We start from the raw sequence: 22,454 nt of genomic DNA, 5'->3' as shown, positions 1-22,454 counted from the left end.
TCCACTTCGGGAAACGATCCCGATCGTCGGCGTGACGAGTGAAAGCTTTCACTACTAGGCTACCCCTGCCTGCCTTCTTCACATGACTGGGCCCCCATCTCAGTGTCATTTTAGTGTATCGGTCAAACACGGGTAAGGAATACATTCGAGGAAGTATTGTATTAAGTGACTTTCAGGAAGGTTGCTTTCTTGTACTCTTAATATCAATTTGTCGAGTAAAAAAATGAACTTTCTACGATGAAGAGGTTTTGTCGTTTGTATTTTGCATAAACTGTGAATTCCAATTTCGGATGTGCTCGACGCTTAGCGTTGTTCAAACTTTCAACCATTGGTGGCCAAGAGGGATATAGGTGTAAGAGGACCCTTATGATGACTATGATCTTACAATCGTGTCATTACTTCAGTAGAATTTTGGAATTCTGTATCTGGTGATACAACCAGATACATATAACCAGATATATAAGCCTGGATCTTTGCTTCGGTGCTGCAGTGACTAGGATATCAGCTAGTACATAGCTTAAAACTGGTACTCTGGAAGAAGATTCTGTCAGAGAATAAAGAGTTTTATTTAAGACATATCTGGAGCGAACCCAGAATATAGTGTTGTCTAGCTGTAAAAATATATTTATAGTTAAAATGGATAGAATTACCATTAAAACGACCGCACGTTATCAGAAATGAGCGGGCCACGGTAACTTGATAATACCCGCAAAATGCTTGACGACGGGCCATTATCAAACCCATTGTTAGGTGACGTCATAAGTAGCTAAGCTGTTGAATTTCAATCACCTACGGCTCGATTGAACTTGGGTTCATTATTGACCATATATCTGGCTCACATTCGCCACATGTGCCTGTGCCATTATGCACTTTCCTGCCTGTGCCAACCATAACAATTGTACCATAAATGACAACATACAGAAATGAAAATATCGACATGAAGTCTAACGTTGTTGATCACTGAAAACAATGGCGGCTGGTAGTATGAGCAAAGGTCAAGGTCGAATGTCGTCACTATCGATAGTGACGTCATCTGTTTTACATGACAATATTATGGATAGCAACTTCTTGGGTTTTATATATCCATAAAATCATGTATTACCATGCCAACTTCTAAATGCCCTTGAAGAGTCATCTGTTTTGTTCTATGACGTGTCTATATTTGTAAAATGTGTGTCAGTAACCTCCGTCGTTTTGTTGTTGGCAGTAAATGCTTCTAAACCGATGCCGCGGTTTTTATTCTTATTTTATTAAAAAAAATCTATTCATTTTAGCTACAATAACGGTAACGCTATTTTTCAGGGCATTTTCGGTCTTTTCAACTGCCCTCCTCCATTAATTTCGGCAGTTAATGAAAGACCCCGGGCTTCTGCAAATGATAATGCCCTGAAAAATAGCGTTACCTTTATAATAGTATTACTCTATACGCGATATTCACACCACAGTGAGATTATGTGCATGATATTCATTTCAACATCTACTTGTTTTCATATATTTAACTCCGAGGACGATGCTTTACATGTATTCTCTTGTCGCGATTTTTCTCACAGTGTGATACATGACTTGAAAAAAGCTCTCAGGGATCATCGATGGATGCGTTACATGATATGTCTCTTCCAGAACGATACGCCACAAGACATGCGTCTCCCAGAGCGATAAGTGATATGATACGCATCTCGGGTTACGATACGTTACACGATACACATGTCAGCAGGATGTTGGAAACACCACTCCTGAGGAAGGAATGTTGATGGTTCAAACTGCGGGGCGGCCAGACTAACTACACACACACACGCACGCACGCACGCAAGCACACACACACACGCACGCACAAAGAGAGAGAGAGACAGACACAGACAGACACACACACACACGCACACACAGAGAGAGAGAGAGAGAGAGAGAGACACACACAGACAGACAGACAGACACACACACACACACACACACACACACGTACGTGTCGGAGGCGTATAAAAACTGGACGTGTTAGGAGTGTGAGAGATTTTTTCCAAATATTGGTAGCCAGTTGGGCGAGCTATCTCTGAACGTTTCTGAAACAAACCAACAAAACTAGGAAAGAATATAGTATTGTCGAGATGACAGGGGTTTCATCATTCACCTGAACACGATGAACATTAATATCATAATCTTGTATGATTTATAAGTGCATTATAACAGGTCTGGGAGTGATATATTCACAAGCAAAAGTGAGTGAGTGAGTTTAGTTTTATGTGCAGTCAGCAATATTCCAGCTATATGACGGCGGTCTGTAAATAATCGAGTCTGGACCAGACAATCCAGTGATCAACAACATGAGCATCGATCTGCGTACTTGGGAACCGATGACATGTGTCAACCAAGTCAGCTAGCCTGACCACCCGATCCCGTTAGTCGCCTCTTACGACAAGCTGAGTCGCCTTTTATGGCAAGCATGGGTTGCTGAGGGCCTATTCAACCCCGGAACCTTCACGGGTCGACAAGACAATCATCTCTCAGCACGTTGTAACAGAACGACCCGTACAATAAGGGCTGGATTCGATCGTCTGCAACCAGTGCATGGTGTAATTATACGAGGCGACAAAAGGGATGGGATGGTCGGACTTGCCGACCAAGTTTATTTATGCCACTATGTCTCATTTTTGTATATATCATTTGTCAGTCAGTGGATTGTCTGACCCAGGCTCGATTATTACACACCGCCAACAATTAAATCGCTGGAACATAGCAGATTGCGGTGAGGAGCAGGACAACAAACACAACAAAACGACATACATAACACATAAAGTCGTGTAATATCAGTGAAGACAGGTTGTCATGGCTTCCTAATATATCTCTCGAGTTTGAGTGAGTGAGTGAGTGAGTTTAGTTTTACGCCGCTTTTAGCAATATTATAGCAATCACGGCTGGGGACACCGGGAATGGCATTGTACCCACGTGTGGAATCGAATCCGGGTCTTCGGCGTGACAAGCAAACTCTTTAAATACAAGACAACCCCACCGCATTAAATTATTATAAAAGGTGTAAATCTTTAAATTTTTTTTAAATGTACTCATTTTTCGGATTCTTAGAGGAGCATGGTTTTTTTCACCCTTGTCCGGTAATTATTTTGTACCAGGTGTTTGAAATGTCTTTGTGGAAATATTGCCAGTTTCAAAATGTTTGTTTTCAAATTCCAGAGACCGTATATATATGGTCTCTGCAAAATCTGATGGTTCCAGGATCAGATATAGTATTTTTCTAAACCTCTGCAAAGTATTGAAACCTAAAAATGACATCTGACATACATAATAATAGATTGTTAACTTGAAGCACCATGAAACAGATTTATAGCGGATAGCTTCATTTCTAGTACTATGTATTATCTCCCCTTCATGGTTTTGACCTCCAAACATAAACATGGCGAGCTTACAGAGATTCACGAGGGTATTCTGCAAACGTGTATCGAGATCATGCATCACAAAATCAAAATCATTTTGCACATCATCAAACCAGAAATATAAAGATGACTTATGGAAGATATATCACAAAAGAAAACAACAAGTGCAAGGTAGGTGGTTGTCTTCTGAACCCGTGTGTGTCCTGGCAACCGATTACATTTGGCAAATCAAAGCCACAGCATCAAGACTGCGCATTCATGATTGAAGGATAGCACTCATCTTGTTATGTTTCAGTTCGCACATAGTTTGTTCGGCCGCTATTCAGTCAGTATTACTGATGCAAATTTCACCTTTTCATTACATTCATTAGCCATGCGTTCGCCTGCTATCCGTGGAATTTTAGCAGACGATTTTTTAGCCCTCTGCTGAACTTGGTAGAGGTGAAATCTGCAGTAACCATCACTACAGTGATATCTCAGTCTTGGGTCCATTTTCAAGCGAAACATTTGGTTTTGATCCGACTAAAACGCCACAACGTGTGTTAGCATTTACAAAGTATGAACAGCGGAATGCCTTCATTTACCGTTATGAACAGAACAAGGTTTTGATTGGGTTAGCCTTATCGGGCGTCTCATCTGTTCAGTATGTATATGTTAGCAATATGCTCTCATCACATATTAAGTTGTTATTGATATAAAAAAAGGTTTCAGACGGGTTCATTTCTTTGAACATTTCCAGGGCCATTGCCAACCCAGTGGAACAGGAGGTCAGAATTAATTTTTACAAATTGGTTTTTGTATAGCAAACTATTGCTGTAGCACTCTTTGTATCGAAGTGTCTTATACTCCTACCACAGTCCTGAAAACCACATCTCAATATTAATGAGTCAAAGTTTGCGGCCAGTTCATCTGACAGATGGCTGGTATCATACACCTAATTACATATGATTACAACAACCAAACAATGAAACAGACTACCCGGAACCCTTTTAACTGGGGTATTGTGCAATACCTAATGAAAATTTATGAACAACAGAAACATTACTAGAGAAAGGAATGCATTACTCTACAAGACTTTAAAAGACAGTGAAATATAAGTCATGTGCAACCATGAGCATTGAAAGTCAAACTGGTCTGGTAATATTGAACATTTAAAGAAGCACACCTATGATGCCAAGTCCATGCAATATCTACTCAAGGAAGACAGATTTGAGGAAGTTCAAGTGCAATTGAATGTGTAAGATGGAGTCAAAATTGTTTCCGATCTTCCCTTGGTACTGTAATTTGTAAATGTGTTAATTTCACAGTTGATCATAAATAAAGCAATCTGTCTGACAGACTTATCTTTTTATGTTGCAATGAGTAAACTGTGTGAGTATTATTAAACAAACCTGAAGATATCATGTATTTGACGTATTTGTATTTCACATGCAACTTCTAGACTGTCAACTGAATATAATAATAAAATGTTTGTGTATAACACAGAAACTGAACAAAACAGTTTTCATATATTCAGATATGTTTAAAAATATTCATTTAGTTTAGATCAGAACATTATTCAGAACATACAGTAGTATAGGGAATGGGGGTTTTAAAACACTTTCATAAAACCCCTCTACAAAGCCTTATTTAGTAAATAAGGCTTTGGTGGGCCCATTAGCTCTTGCTACTATTACCCCTACTACAAAAAAGTTGGCGGTAATTACTGTGCCTTGGTAGGAGGTAATACTGTGCCGTACGGTACGATCAATAATTCTTCTCTTACAAAACCCCTACCCGGCCCATCCCTCAAGTAGTACAAGTTAGGTTCGTCGGCTTTCATATCCACTTTATCTATGTTGTAAGTTTTGACTGACCATATAGGATCGGTGGCTCGCTTACGACTATCGCCCTCGTGTTCCCCCGGCTGGTATAGATACCTCACTAGGGCCCTATCTGGTATCTGTTTCTCCTTCCCACGCAATGGAGCGGCCGACTCTGCAACTATTGATTTTAGTTTGATAGCGTCTGCCGGTTTCTTACCGGTGAGACGGGTGACTTCATGGTTGATTGCCGACACCACCTTGGGTAACCTCGTGACCCATTCAGTCGATCGTTTTCCAGGGGTGGCCATCTCCCTAGCATACTGATAGCCGAACAAGCGCTCAGCCAAAGTCCTATTAAATCTCTCAACTATGGCTTGACTGCGATGGGCTCCGGCCGTGCCACGCCTGACCTTTGTATCGTGTTTGGCTAGCAGTTGTGACACGGCACCCATGAACTCCCGTCCGGGGTCAACTTGCAGCTCTGTTGGCCACGTCAGCGGGCTGCGTTTGTATATACGTTCAAATCCTCTGGCTACCTGGGCCGAATCTTTCGTGGTCAAGGGTTCGGCTTCCTTGTAACGACTGGCTACGTCCACTACGGTTAAGGCATACTTGTACCTCTTATCGTGGGGTAGGAACAGTAGGTCTGCCTGGTGAATGCTATTAGGTATGTTAATACCGAACCTCCTTCTAGGTACGTAGCGTGGTGCAGGCAAATAGATCTGCCACAGGGCTTGTTTTTCAAGCCACGCTTTGGCTTCCTCCGGGGGTACTCGCGCTAGTTTAGCTAGCTTATCTACTGCGCTAGCTCCTTTCCAGTACCCACGCGGGCTGTAGTAAATAGACTCAAATTTTTTCATGTCCATACGCGTATGTGTTTATCCCATCAATAGCTATCCAACGTTTCGTGTCCATAGGCGATAGGGACGTCTTGTTTATAGTCAGTCCGTATATCTTGTGCCCATCACTTCTAAGTGTGTTCATTTTATGTCTAAAGGTACGGGTCTTGAACAGGGCTTCCTTGAATCTGGCGTGTTTGATGTGTTGTTTCACCACATACTTCTTAACCCCCTTAGCCTTCCGGATCTCGCTATTGTCGGCTTTCAGTATGGAGTACATCTTAGGCCTCAAACCTATGTACTCGGCTATGGGCGTGCCAGCACACTCGTCCTTCATCTTACCTAGGACCTTTTTATTTACCGTACTGTGCATGGCATGGGTCTTAGGGTAGTCGCTGGTGTCGTATAAATCGATGTGTTTTTTCATGTCCTCGTACACGTCCTCGGTTCGAATCTCCATCAGCAGGGAATCCGTGTCAGTGTACAGCACTTCGCACCTGTCGCCGTACTGTTTCTTGAGCTCGTTGTAGTAAAAGTCGTACATCAGGTGTTTGGATAAATCGAGGATGCTCATCCCCACGTAAACAGGTCGGTTGAATTTTATGTGGCTTTTCTTCATGTGTAGGGCAGCCAGGTCGTCTGTGAATATCTTGCTACGGTTGAATGCCGGACTGGCTATCAATTTCCTGAGCTTGTCTTCCTCACTAGATCTAACCAGCTTCACGGTCACGCGTTTCCTCAGGTTCTCCATAGTCTTACCAAACACCGAGTTGTTCATGAGCTTGTAGAGATTTTTCTCGAAATCACTGGTGGCTTTTTTTCGTAGGTCTGTGTTCATTCTGATGTAGGGCTCCATCCATGGGCTCTGGTCAAACATGAGCACCCTGTGTATTTTGGCCAGCCTCATACCCAACGACAGGTACAGCTGTAGGTTGCGATAGTGAACGATGTACTTGGTCTTATTCATTAAGTTAGGCACGAGTTTTTCAACGTCTGTCACACGACCACCTGACAAGTTATGTTGGTACTCAGACATCCAGTCTGGGTTAACCCTCATACGTTCGGGTGCAAGGGGATAGCTGTTGTGCGATGCGTGTAATGCCTTGGGATACTCTAAGTCAACCTCGAGGATATAACCTTTGTTCGAATCTGGTGCAATGCTCATAACATCAACGTGGGGTACCCATTCGAATCCCCCTGTAGGTAGATACTGGCTCATGGCCCAGCCGTACAGGTTATTTGCGTCGAGGTAGAGAATGTGATTGGTTGGTTTGTTAGGATCGTAACCTTTCACGTATTGATTATTTGCTTTAGCGTATCGTTTGGATGCCATGGAAATCCCACCTCGCAAGCCTTTCTCAATGAATAGGTGCATGTCGTAATCTGTGAGCAATTCTAAATTAACTCCGGTCTTTTTAAGCAAGGCGTCCCACGACAGACCTGGGCTGGTGTAATACCATGCGGGGTCGAGTTTATACTGCTTGAAACATGTCCGCCGAAACGTCTCGAACACGTCGGCTAACAGCAGTACATCTGTCCTCAAGTACAGGTCGTGATAATCACCCAGGTTCTTACAACCCAGTTTATTCCATACGTTAATCGTGTGCGAGTAATCGTCTCGTGAGACGGACGCCTCATTCAGCTTGCTATAAAAGCAGTCGATAGGAGGTAGTCTGGTCTCGGTGAACTTGACCCAACTATCCATGTACTCATATGGGTACACACCCTTTCTCATAAGCAGGGGTCTAGTCTCGGCGTCTGTGTATCGATCGGTGATAGGGAAGGTATTGTTGGCCTTGACCAGACTGTCGAGTGACGACAGGAGGAACTGAAACGAGTCAATGAACCTAAGTCCGTTTAAGCTGAAGGAGATGTATCTCTCCATGTTGTTGGGGATGCACGTTATATTACCATCTATTTTCGCGATGGCCTGCATGATCAAGTGTGAGTCGTACCCTCTCAAGTTGTGAAAGACAACGGGGATGTTTATTGTCTTAGGGTTGATTTTAAGCTTGAGGTTGCACGCGTTGTGAGCGGCGCCTCTATACTTACCAGTTATGTGACAGTGATCTCTCACCGAATCACCGTTAAGTGGTGATTCACACACGTGACAGTTAGTGCTACTAGCGTGAGCTAGCCTGTCGGCTCGGGTCATACGCATGGGAGCGATTCTATACAATGCATTCCTAATAATTTTTTCTTCCTCCTGCAAACACTTTAGAAACCTTTCAGCCGCGTCAGGCCCCCTATACACTACCGGAGCTTTCGTTTCCCCGTCACAACGGACGACAATGTATCCAAACGAACAGGCTTTATGCTCTTGTGTCTTGTGGGTGAAGCTACCCCCACTAGGGGGTGTGGGGGAATCCCCACCCACAACTAAGGCTTCGAAGTCGGCGTATATAATATAAGGTACAGACATTTGGTTCTTGTGGTTACTGAATTTTAGGATATTTTCACCTTCCTTAGGCATGTCGACTCGTATGGCCGTCTGCCCCACACCTTGACAATCATCCCGGTGGGATTCTAATAAATCAGCTCGGGTGAAGCCATGTAGGCATCGTTCACAGAAGTGGGTCTTTTCTCTGTGTGCCGATTGGTCATACAACAGCCTGCTAAAGTGTTTTATCCACGTGTAGTGATACTTTTCACCTCGCTGGATCATGAATATATTGATAACTTGGCGATCCTTCACCGGGCTGACCCTGTGTATTATTGTTGTATTACCTTCGTGCCCAAAGACATTTATAGCCAGATTATTCTGTTTTTCTACTTTAGTGATCTGAGATATGGGGGTGGGTTCATCTATACCATCCCAGTTGAGCCCATCATCCTGAGGATAATTAGAAGGCCTGTTTGGATTAGTGTCAGCTGGAAATAAGGCTGACCTGATAGCTAACCTCAGGCAATCGTTTCCTCTATTCTTAACGTTTACTATGGCATGTTTGTTTCTATAGTAGGGAGGCAAGGCTAGGTATGACCCGCCTCTGAACGGCACGTAGTTAGCTATGTCTAGATAGACATTATCGATTTTATCTACAGCCCACCCGGACCCCAAGTGTGTGTAGCGTTCTAGGTATTCTCGTATCTGCTGAAAACTGGTATCGATTGATGCGTCAATGGTCTCTGCATGTGTGACGACCTCTTGTTTACCTCGGAAGTAAGGCTGAACATATTCAGTGGTACTCCCAACTTGCTTATCGAGCGACATTTTCACTGTGATCTGAAACTTGATACTTCCTAGGTTATTTAGTTCCTGGTTGACCTTATCAGCTATCAGAGGCTTGATATCTGTAATGTCTATGTTTCTATCAACGCGCATACGCCAACCTCTAAAATAATTACCTACGGCGTGCTCAGTGCGCACGAACTGTAGGTCAATAGCTCTATTCTGTCGTAATAATTCTACAAGCTGTGGTTTTCTCATACGGGAATACCCGCCTAAACCCAAATCGTGTGCCTCGGCTTTCAGTTGTTTTACAGTGGGAACGGGGGCATGTGATAACAATGCGGTTAACCCGGCTCTCCCCAGGTTTGAATAACCCGTGTGTCCAAGCTGTTTTGCTTGAGCTTTTAATTGTTTTACCGTAGGAGGGGCTTCTAAACCTAGTAATCTCAACAATGCTGACTTCCGCATTCTAGAATACCCGATAACACCTCTCTGTTTTGCGAACCTCTTGAGCTCGCTTACAGTAGACATCGTGTTTACACCTAAGAGAACTAATGTCTAATTGGTTCACAGTAAGGGGAGGTAACTCTTAAGTGGCTATCTTGAGCAGTCGCCTACGTTCTTTTATGTAGCCTTTTTTATTCTCGTATATGAGTTGATGTCTGACTACGTTCGCTCCGTGAGCTTTACATAAACAGTAGTGCCCTTTAACCCCGATACCACACACAGAACACGTGTAGTTAGGACTTCCCATATGGAAACAACAGAACCCCTGATTCCTGCATTTCCTACCACAGGCCTCGGTCTTCCCCATAAGTATGTATTCGCATCGGTATGGAGCGGGTCTCATGTTTACTTATATAGGTATTTTAGTTTAATTGCTTTGCAACCAACGCAGTAGCTGCTATACCCAACACTATGAAGCCCAGTTCACGATTCATTTGTCCCTTGGATGGTGTGTAGTACTGAGCGAGTGTGGGTTTATTGAGCGGTTCCAATTGTTTACCAGTTAGTAGATAGTATTCTTTCATTGCTTCATCAACATCGTTGAATGTTTGAACGGCATGGTTTTCACGCGTGAGTTGTTCGTTAATAAAATCGATCCTCTGGAGGCGTTTTTTAGCGTACTCGGCCTGTGCTCTTTGTAATTTCTCAGTAGCGAGATCGTGTCGCTTCCTTTCTTCCTGTATTTCAGCCGCGTGATCATCTCGTAGTTTCGAGAAGAGGTAATTACTCCCGGAAAATGCCAGGGCATTCACTAACGCCCCACCGACCATCATAGCTATCGTGGCCATCCCTATATTTATTTCATTATATTATCAGGTATTATTCCTTGTTTTACTAGGATGTCTTTTGTGGCCATCGCCATACCAAGGTTCATTATGAGCATACCCATATCCTGCAGGTTGAAATCTAGCTTGATAGTTGGTTGTTTAAGCACCATTTTAGTCAACCGAGCGTACCCTACGGCTAGACTGGCTACCACTGTGGCGTGGTATGCGTCGTTGACGAACGTTTTCCCCTCAGACATTATGTATATGATATAAAATATTAAAATTATAACATGATATGCGGATCAATAGTGGGGGTGGGGGGCTCACTGTTGGGTGGTGGCTCACTGTGGGAGGGTACCCCCACGTATAACCACGAGATAGCCAAGGCAGCAGTTACACCTACAGCCAACAACAGTCGGGTTGGGTTGGTCACTTTATGTTGGTTACACCACCGTTTTTTACCGGCAGCTACTCTCTTAGGATTCTTCTGTCTGGTTACTGTTGAAGTGGTCTCCACCGTCACTGTTGGGGGTGGGGTCTCCTCCACTGGGGTCTCCACCGTCACCTCGGGACTCACTGGTTCCGTCACCTCGGACATCTATACTATTATTATTATTTTTTCTCTCAAATTGACAATGCTTTGCCGTGATAATCGCCGCCGTCACTGGAGCCAACAACATACCATATTTGTGGTACAGCCCGCAGCTGATAGAACTCACGGCGTGTTGGATAAAAGGGTCTTTCTCGAGGTCCTCCCACAGGTAAAGTCGGTGCTCTGGTGGAATGGGAAGGAAGTATGATACAATACCGGTGTATATCTGGGTCATAGCCGATCCTATTGTCTTTGTCATTTCTGCTCCGAGCCGGGACTCGTATCTAGCGTACAGCTTATCGATTTCTTCGGCTGACATTTTGTGAATTTTATCCGGAGTGTAGTCTCCAAAGTAATGTTTGGCTTTGCCGCCAACAGCCAACGCCACCAGTTTCTCTCGCTTATCATCAGTGGGGGAACCCTCCACCAACAATTGTTCGAGCAATTCCTCACACTCCATCTTATAATATAACAAGTAAGATTTAGTTTTAACTATATAATACCCGATGCAGACAAAACACAGAGAAATGAAGGTTAAGTTGCACACGACAAACACTTCAAATATCATAGCTTTGCTTAGCTTTGCTTAGCTTTGCTTAGCTTTAGCTTAGCTTTGCTTAGCATACTATATATGCTACTGGTTGGTCGGTCTTTAGAACGAGCTTAGCGTGTTTAGTTTCAGCGAGCTGTTTCTTCACCCGTTCCCGTTCTAATTTACTCATCACATCGTTCTCTCTCAAACACTCCTCAAACGAATCCCTGTCCTTGCAGTGAAATAAGGCCACCCATCGCGTCTGCTCCCTGAGGTCTTTCAACACCGAGTTGAACTTCTGCGTTAGCACCCAGACGCTGTGATTTGCATGCCGGCCGGAGAAGGCCAGGTACGATAGCATGTCTCTCTTTTTTGTTATCTCGCGATTAGCGCTGCAGTCGTCCAGTATAAACAGCGTCGGTTCCCCTTTAAATTTCTCGTGAAGAGCTTTCAACCAGTCCTGCAGGCGTGTTCCAGGGTCGATTTTGTGTACGTCCGGGTCCGTCATCACCCAAGGTCGCGCGTACGTTTTATTCATGCCCAGAGTAGGGCACATGATAACGATGTTATCGAACACATCCTTGTAGTAACCCTCCAACATATCCAACACGAAAACGGTCTTCCCACAGCCAGTCTGCCCGCATATGATAGCGCAGTGTGGGTCAGTGGGTAGTTGTGGGTACCCCCGGGGGGTGTGGGGGTCTCCCCCACTAGTAGATGGCTTGCACAAATCTCCCATTGTCTATATTAAGTTGCGCGTCCATAATAACGTACAGATATAATTTCAACTTACCAGCGGTTTGAGCCTTCTTAGTAATCTGGATGGTTATCCCTTCGCTGCCGTTATCTATACGGCGCCCGCTACCGTGCAGTTTATCATCATCCGTGGATCGCATGTCCAACCATAAGGCGTACTTGGTGGTCAGGTATTCACCGATCTGCACGGAGCCTAGGTCCAGGTCCTTTGTTATGTAGTCCCCCACTGGTAGCTTTTTTATCTCATCCCACTGCTGGTGTGGTCTCATACCATGACTGAACAGCTGGTTGGGCACGCCCTCGATGGTCACTTCCACCTTTTCAATCTCGGGGTTGAAAAACTTCTCGCTGTCCCTCCGGAATGGATCGTAATCCTCCACGGGGACGACCAGGATACCTTTCATCGATCGCGCCGGCATGTTCAGGTTGATATTCCACACAGTGTCGCTCTTGTCTCGCACGACTGATCTATGTCTCAGTACGCGATCGTACAGGATAGCCATCTTCCCAGAGTACTGGCTTCGAACCTGCCTGGCCAGCTCCGGGCTAGTGACCATGTCGAACTCCAGAGAGATGTTGTCTATGGCATAACTGGCCTCATCACCGTTCGGCGTACGCACTACTTTGCTATAGTCGTTAAACGTGAGCTCGTATTCTAGCCTATCACCCAGCGCGGCCTGGTAAAACGGCGCGTGTCCCGTGAGCAACTCGAAGTCGAGCGGCACGCAGAATCGATTCCCGTATGCTAGAGCGATGGCCTTTTCACCGTCCGATAGCTTGTCTTGCTGGTCTGTCGTGAAGACGTATCCTATGCGCGCCCGGGTTGATTTGCTGATACCCTGGTACACATCATTGACTCGTTCTCTCTCGCTTTTCCAGAGATCCTTGTAGCAGTGAAACACGTCGCTGTCGTCGATGCTCAGCACCTCGTTACCGCTGATCTTGACGGTCGTTTTCTTGATGATAGCTCGACCCACGTTCCGCACTAGCTCGCGTTTGTCGTTGTCGGAGGTCAACGTGATATTGAACGCCAGTCGAACAGTGCCTGGTACAATGAGGTCATTCTCACCAAGGTTTGGAAATCTAACCAGCAGAGTTTGATTCTGGTCTATCTTGCTGGGGTTGTTGGTGATGGTCACCGACTGTCGCACGGCTCTGGCACCTAATGGCTCTCTCAATTTTCTGAAAGGATCTAATTTTCTACCGTACATTGTTATATAAATGAAATATATTTTTAATACTAATGGATGAAGACATACCTATGGATGATATGTGGGACGATAGTGCCCAGGCATTCAATGATGACCAGGAGACCTCATTCTCGCAAGGTGACGAGCTCCTTAAAGGCGCCGTCGACGATTATTACAACGCAGTTGAAAATAAATCCAAACTCAAGCCGTTGGGAAGGAACTATTCCGATTTTACCCTCAGCAATGGCACGCTGCGTTTGAAGTCTCGCCCGGAGATCGATCTCATGAATAAACGCACTAGAGAACCGCTTGCTTTATCAACATTAGCCGGTAAACATGGAAGTCAGTTGGTCCAAGATGAACTAGGTTTCATAGATTACGGTGGCGCGTGACCTAAGCAGTATCCTCCGAAGTTAGTTCAAGGTCTGGAAGGCATCAGGGACGCCACATCAGATCAAAACATGACTTATGATATTAAAAAGATGTTGGCCGACTACGAGAACGAACCCTTCCCGGGGCTCGAATTTACCGTTCGGGAACTGAGGGGGTTGGATCTGTTGATGCAAACCATTCGTGGTCAGCTCTGGAAAAGCACAGCCAAAATGAGTGAGATAGACGACCACATCGCCTATGAAAAGAAAAAACTCGGTGAAACTGAGGACGAGTCTATGAAAGCCACCATTGAGGAACGAATACGTAATTTGGAAGATGAAAGGCAGACCTGGTTGGAGACAGCGTCCGGCTACAAAGAAAAGCTTAGATCGCAGGTCAGCCGTATACGGGAAACCATCAATCAAGTCCTCCACCGAGACACCACGTTAGCAGACAGGATTCGGACATTGTTCCGGGAGCAAGGGATCACCATCGCCAGCATTCTGACTGCATTGGGTTTTATCATATCAACCCTGGTGGTGTCACTGACAGGGGGAACCCCCACACCTGCCGGCGGCGGAACTCCAAGTGGCGGTGGGGGTGTTAAAGACTGGATTAAAAAACTCGGGGAAGGCCTAGCTAAACTGGCTGGTAAAGCCGCCGAAGCCCTCCCCGGCATACTGGGTAGCATCGTCTCGTGGTTGTTGAGCGCTCTGTCTAAAACTGCCATGTGGCTCAGTCAAAACCTGTGGGCAGCCATCGTCGCCGTGGCGGGTCTGGTGTACGTAGCGGCTAAGAAATCTTTAACCAAATAAGTCCCAAAGTTACCCCACCAACCACTAAGGCTGTTTTATTATCAATATGCTGCTGATAGGAGGCCTGCATATGAGGGGCCACCTCCTGTGGTGTTGGTTGAACTTTAGACTCCGGAGGTGGCGCCACTATACCCTTTTCACGTGGTGGGATGTGTGGGATATAGGGGGTGTTAATATCGGGGTTGATACCCAACTTTTGATCCTTCGTAGCTATAACTATTTTGTTGTTATAACCCACCACTTTTTTTATTCTCAGTTGCATATCACTCGGGGCCATGTACAACCCCACGCCGAACACGTAATTGACTTTCGATCTGGCGTATTCTAACACGTTTTGGTAACGGTCGATAGCCCTCGGGAGATCAACTGGAGAATTGATAGCATCCTCAACGTTGGAAACGAATTGTGTCTGAGCGTCGTAAGCAGTTCCCTTACCGAGGATGTTAGAACGCGTCATCGACTGCGCACCCAACAGCGCCCACACGTACGTTCGAATCGAGTCGTTCAAGCGTATTGTACCAGCACGAGTGAATCCTTTCGATGTTTTTGAGATCATTTTAGTCCAGGCTGTGGCTGCATCAGGACTGGTTTGCTTTATACAGCTGACATGGATCTTTTCATTCGTTGTGGGGCCTGTAAATGTATGCCGGTTTGGGTTGTATGAACCATCTTTAGAACCGGCATAATATTTTCCGGACCTGTAGAAGTACACGAGAACTATACCGAGACCATGGTTCACACCAGGAAGGCGAAAGTCTTTATTCGTTGGAATCTCAAACTCCCCACAAACACGTTCATAAGCGCGTCTATCATAGGGGTTATTCGTCATACTCCACGCTTTATCTTGGGGAAGAGGAGCACTTATTTCCTTCAATATTCGTCTCGTTTGATAATAAATATGAAACAAAATAACCGCCTTACTCAGTTCGTCTATACCGTAGTCTGGTGTCACACCCGACCCTGTCGTCGCACACCACACAGCAAAGTTGAGTTGGTTCTGCCAAAACTGCATTGGGTTTTGATTCCAGTTTACCACCGCCTGCGCGCTATTAACGGACACGACATACTTTTCAAAGATATCAATAAAGGTTGTTTTAAACCCCGTACCATCTGCATTCACCACGATTTTCAAGTGTGCTAAATCCATATTATAATTTATAATTCATATATTATAATATGTACATAACACTTCCAGGAATAACGAGCGGTGAGGCCGTTCAACTGACGCACGCGATCGATAACACGTCAGGCCAACTCGAAGTCGCACTCTGCGATATCACCTACCTGCCGCAATGGACTAACATTAATATCAGCAACAATAAGCTGTTCGTCAGTGGAACTCGCAGTCAGATAACTGACGGCTACTACAGCGTGTGCTCTCTAAACGACGAGGTCTTCAAACCCCTGGGAGCCGAACTCAAGATGAACGACTCAAACGGTACAGTGGTGTTAATCAACAATGGAATAAACCCTTTGAGGCTCGGCCGACCATTAGCAAGGATACTCGGTATGTCTCCTGACGAGATAAAACCAACAACAACCGTCACAGGTACGAAGTTACCCGACCTAGTACCGTACCGAGAGTTATACATTCATCTCGGTCAGGTGAGCACAACGTATAACATTCAAGGAGGCCACCCTTCCACTATACTGAGAGCAGTGCCGGTGAAAACTGAGAAATTCAACGACGGTAGAACCGAGTCATTTTCACCACGGCAGTATAAGAGATTAACCCAGGGCAACATACCTGAACTGACAATATCGGTGTTAGATATAAATCATAATCCTGTAAATATAGGATACCTCAGCTTAACGCTTCACGTAACATGACCAGCGCACAAGGGCCCGGAGTGAAAAAATGCGTCAATATCGGGATTTCCGACCTCGGAGACACACGCGGTTTCGACGCTCCCGGAGTAGATGGTAAATCGTATGCCTTGCAACTGAAAAACAACATTTACAAACGCGTTGAAATCCCCTCCGGTGGAACCCTAAGTGATATGATAGATACCACAAGAGCAATAGTCAACACTAAGTACTCCCTTGTCAACACCGGTGATAATAGTTGGGTAATATACCCATCGTTCGGAGGTAAACTGTTCGACTTAGACGATGTTGAGAGCACTACCGTCGTCAAAAACAAACCATATATGCTCGTCTTCACCGAAGATGACAAGTGGGTGTTGTTACCCGATAACAAATGGTTTCTCAATATTAGGCTCGTCTCCCCTTACGTGTTCACGGATAACAAAGACAACCACCTAAACAAAGTCGTGAACAATGGAACCCTGCTCGTGGCTTACGTCCCAACTCAGAGACGTAGCATAGTCGTCAGCCCAGTCAACACTATAGCAGCCCACATGCTATCGAGTAAACCGGCCATACAAAACGTGAAATTGCAGTTGGTGTCTGAATTCGAAGGCGTGGTCAAGATACTAGAGAGTCTACCGGCAAACTCAACACTGTTCATCAAAGTCTACCTAGGGGAACCATCGGTGAATGATGTCGAGATCGTGAAGGGGATCAAACTCGGGTGGGTGAAACGCCACCAGTATCAAGTTTGCAACGTTTACGTGCGGGTGGGTGTTGACTCCAAGACCAGTCTACAGGGGGTCAACGTGATCGTGGAAAACAAGATATCATTAATCAATATATTCCTGCCTGACAACATACACTTCATGGGTATTAAGTTAACCCCTGAATTATTATCAGAAAACCAGTTGGAAATTATATCATAATAGTATAATAATGACCAGTCATCATCCCAACACTACGCTTAACGACCTGGGAGATACGGAGGGATTCGATCAGCCTGGTGAGGAAGATGAATTATACATCCTGCACTTCAAAAACAACGTGTACAAACGGGTGTCGTTATCAGATTTTAAAGAGCCTAAATGGTTGATCAACTTAACACTCACCTCACCTTATATCACAATAGAAGGAGATAAATATAAATCAATCTCTAAGATTAGGAACAACGGCATCTGGGTCGGGGATTTCATTCCGGAGAGGGAATTAGTACACTTACCACATGTTGGTCACAAAAAAAAAGGGTTAGGTGCTTATCCACCCAATAAATTAACATTTAGCGAATATCTTCCTAGCATATCATCCCCTTGCACACTCATCATAGAAGTCTTCTTTGAGTATTCAGGCGATGAAAACACCTCACTAGTACACCAAATTTTACCCGGGGTGTCAATACAATGGTTTGACGAACACCGAGACCAATATTGCCGTATTGTTATACAATGGGATACCCACGGGGGTACTATAAACCACTTAATAAGCCTCCGTGGGGTTTCTATTACAACAGGAAATTTTATTTACCTCTCACCTATTACCCTGACTAGTAGTCTAGATCTTGTAGACTTCAAATACATTAATAGAGTATTAACTGAAACCCAATTAAAATATCTTTCAAAATATATATTATAGGATGGGTCTGTACCCAGTCGTAGAGGAAGTAGCGAAGACATTGGAAACCGTAGATGGGTTCCGCTTGAGGCAGTTATGTGATGTGAAACGCCAACTAGAACAAGACCGTGACACGCGGAAAGCTCTATGTAAGAAGTACAATAGAGCTTTCAATATCGTGGACGGGGCTGACACTACCCTTATGACAACCAGCATGGGACTAGGGGCGGCAGGAGTTGTGTTGTTAACCACCATCGTGGCTGCACCTATAGTTCTAGGTTTTGAAATAACAGCTGGGATAGCTGGGGTGTTAGGTTTGGCGCTTAAGTTGGTATCACGCAGACTGCATCGTAAGGCATTGAAACACGATGAGATCAGGGTTCTGGCCGAAGCAAAGCTGAACACAGTTAGTGAGCGTATTTCCACGGCACTCTCTGACAGTAAGATCTCAGAAGAGGAGTTTCGTTCAATCCTATCTGAACTCAAAAAATATAACGAAATGAAACAAGATATTCGATCCAAGTCTCGTAAGTCTGCTATCAGCGAGGACGAGAAAAAAAAGTACATAGAACAGGGAATACAAAAAGCCCAGCAAGCCTTTATTATGAACACCAAAGAGATCGTAGGCGGTTCACGTTAAACTGTTTCATCGAGGTAAACATAACATAGCCGTAAGCGAGCCACCGATCCTATATGGTCAGTCAAAACTTACAACATAGATAAAGTGGATATGAAAGCCGACGAACCTAACTTGTACTACTTGAGGGATGGGCCGGGTAGGGGTTTTGTAAGAGAAGAATTATTGATCGTACCGTACGGCACAGTATTACCTCCTACCAAGGCACAGTAATTACCGCCAACTTTTTTGTAGTAGGGGTAATAGTAGCAAGAGCTAATGGGCCCACCAAAGCCTTATTTACTAAATAAGGCTTTGTAGAGGGGTTTTATGAAAGTGTTTTAAAACCCCCATTCCCTATACTACTCATACAGATGCTACAATTTTGAACAAAGAAACCTTTTTTAAAAAAAGTAAAAGAATTGGTCAAATAATGCAGGAAAAAATAGCCTTGAATACAAAATTGGACATTTCAAAAAGCAAGTCATTTTAACATCAAAAAGTTGGAAATTGCATATGGGAGCATCAATATTCCCCAATTTCCAACCTTGAAAGACTACAGTCCTGATCGACTTCCATCCATAGTGTCTTCTAGACATCTTTTGAACTTGGCACAGATGGAGAAGTATGTCTTGTCAAAAGTTGATAAAATCATTTCAATTCCTTAAAGGTCACTTGCAACGTAAAACACTACTTTGCAGATTCTAATACCTTTCGGTATGCACTTACCGAGACAAATCATCAAAAATGTCAAAAATGTCAATTCAGCCCATAAAATTGAAAAACAATGTGTTGAAAAAAGCCTGCAAAACTGGAGTTCAAACAATTCACTAATTTTCCCCCAGTGATGACTGGACTCAGTATCACGGCTGCTTCGTTTCGAGTGAGGTAAACCCAAGTACAAAATATTGCACTTTTGATTTGTGATTATATGCTTATAATTCTGTTTAAGTTTTTTTCACAATCACCATTACTTCCAAATGTATTCCCGTGCTTCAAATACTCAATAACACCCAGAAATTGGCCAACACATGATGTTTATCTCCTAATTGTAAACAAAAAAGTAAACCAAAGGGTTTTAATGTCTGCACTCGTTTACATTGCGTACGAGTATAGCAGTGAAGTGTCATCAGCTGGCTGTTTCAGCTGCTTCCCATGGCAGCATCTGGAGCTGTTTATTTGTGACGTCATTTTGACATTGCATTGATCACAATATGATTTGAGTGACGACACCACTGTTGATGACACAACAAAACAAATGTTTTCAATGTTTCTACGTATCAGTACACAGCAGTCTTGCAGTTTCCAGCAATTAAATGCTATTTGATCATGTTTTTCAACCAATCAGATTACAGAACACAGTGACTTTTGGTGTACAATGCATTTCATGAACAAGTGATAACTGTGTCTTAATTTAGTTTGATGTTTTGGTTGCATGTGACCCTTAATGCTTTTGTTGCATTTGTCTCTGCAAATATGGTTTTATGCAAACTGTGGACATATGCATTGTAGATTGAAATACAGAAGTAGTAATTAAGATGTGTCATTTCAGAGAAATCCTTTGCTGCTGATGTGAACAAGGAAGGTATATTTGCTAACAATGAGATGCACCTTGGAGATGTGGAAGTGTATGGGTTTGATTATGACTACACACTGGCTCACTACACGACAGAACTCCACTATCTGCTCTATAAGCTGGGACAGCAAGCCCTTGTCAATGACTACAAGGTTTGTACAGCCACATGTGATACTCTAACACTCATTTCCCAGAGCTACAGAAACTTTTACGGTCACTAAGTTATGTACTCACTTGTGTTCATTTCAGTTGGTTTTTTGGGTTATAATTTTCCATTTCCTAATTATGCACAATAAATACATTATACCAGTGTTCACAAATAGCGTCTGACCCTCTGACAAATCTGGCATATTCGCCAGTGGTCAGATAGCAATCACCAACCCGCCAGTACCAGTGTCTGACTGAATATTTCACAATGTCTTTGTGTGAAGTTGTTATTTGCAGCATGTGACACTTGTTTGCTTTTTTGAAATCTTATGTTTGTTATCATGTAATGTTAATAATTTCAATGCCAATCATGAGAAATGTTAAATCTGAAATGTTTGTTGAAATTTATTCTGTGGGTCTTGTAAATTTTCAGTGGGTCAGACAGACATCTGAAACTTACAGGACCCAATGTCCTGCTACTTTGAAACACCATCGTGAACACTGTTATACCCACGTCAGTCAAACTCATTTGGATATTTTGCCATTTTCTGTTAACTGTTGACGCATAGTGAAGTTTAAATGTTGGTTTTCATGTTTGTTATTTATATACTGAACTGCAAAAGAAACATCACCCTACCAAAATTTTGCCAGGTATGATTTTAATTTTAATTTTTTTTTCACTTTTCATTTGTTACCTAGACCTGGTTCATAGCCAGTGTTCAAGTAAATTTGGTTTCAGATTCTGTATTTGATAAAAAAAACAAGTCTTCAAAATGCTGTTACTAAAGTAATGATGGGGTGTGTTCTTTGTGCATATTTCATGACAATGCATGTGTATCCCGAGGTGTCACAACCTGTCTTCCCTGTCGGAAGAGTGCACTGAACCATTCACTTTTCAACAGTAGTGACATGCCATGATTGTCAAGGGAACAGAGGGAACAAGCTTTAGGAAGACTGAATGCTGGCCTGACTGCAAGACATGTTGCAAATAATTTTTCTGTTTATGTTCGAACAATATACTGCCTGCAGCAACAAGTCCAAGCCACTGGCAGCATAGCCGACCATTCTAACAGAGGAAGACAGCCTGTGACAGTGTTGAGGCAAAATCAGCAGACTGTCCGTCATCACCTGCAAAATCATTTCACTAGGGCTATGGACACTGCATTGACAACATTGGCAATCACTGGAAAACAATCACCACTGACACAGTGCGGATGGGTTTGAGGCACAGAAACGCCAGATGTTGCAAGCCTTATCGGGGTCTGGTCCACACTCTTCGACATCACTGTGCTCGTTTCCAGTGGGCTACACATCATCAGAATTGGCATCTCTGTGAGTGTCGAAGTTTAGTCTTCTCTGACAGAAGTCAGTATTGTGTCTCGATGGCTGATGGTAGAGTGAGAGCGTGGCAACGATGCAGGGAGCGTTTTGCAGATGACTGTGTCCTGAAAAGGGACTTGTAGGGAGGTTTGAGCATAATGTTGTGGGATGGTTTTGCTCTCAGTCACGAACTAGGCCCTACAGTGTTCCAGAATACAGGTCCTGGTAGAGGAAATGGTGGAACATCCTGTCTGCTACATTGATCAAGTGTTGAGATCCTTCGTTGTGCCACATTTTGGTGGCCATGGAAACAATGTCTTCCAGCAGAGCAACTAGAGACTTTCTTTGTCAGCACGGCATACAAACTCTTCAATGGTCTGCCCTCCGTCCAGACTTAAACCCAATAGTACACTTGTGGGACAAGATACAGAGGAGGCTCAATGATGTGCAGCCAAGGCTGACAACTGCAGCTGAAGTCTTTCAGGCAAATCTTCTACTAAGAGTGCAAGTTCTTATGGCTTTCATCAACCGTCTCACTCACTCCAGTGCAACGCTGTTGTGAATGCTCAAGGAGGCTACACATGTTTTTTTACTTTTTCGGATCGCACTGTTACGCCGCTGTCAACATTTTGACTTGTAATTGTCTGAAAA

General features: G+C 43.9%; 1 protein-coding gene across 1 annotated transcript in view; it reads left to right on the top strand.

Moving 5' to 3' along the window:
• The first annotated feature begins 3,396 nt into the window (after positions 1–3,396).
• LOC137281571 (5'-nucleotidase domain-containing protein 3-like) overlaps positions 3,397–22,454 on the top strand; it is a 39,484-nt gene continuing 20,426 nt past the window's right edge. Inside the window, exons 1-2 of the mRNA XM_067812883.1 lie at positions 3,397–3,551; positions 20,313–20,488. Coding sequence (XP_067668984.1) covers positions 3,401–3,551; positions 20,313–20,488 — 327 coding nt within the window. The 5' untranslated portion in view covers positions 3,397–3,400. The remainder of the gene's footprint in view (positions 3,552–20,312; positions 20,489–22,454) is intronic.

The sequence above is a fragment of the Haliotis asinina genome, chromosome 4 (assembly GCF_037392515.1).
Source record: "Haliotis asinina isolate JCU_RB_2024 chromosome 4, JCU_Hal_asi_v2, whole genome shotgun sequence".
Lineage (NCBI taxonomy): Eukaryota > Metazoa > Mollusca > Gastropoda > Lepetellida > Haliotidae > Haliotis > Haliotis asinina.
The sequence above is the reverse complement of the archived record's forward strand: the minus strand, read 5'-3'. Positions and strand labels throughout refer to the sequence as shown.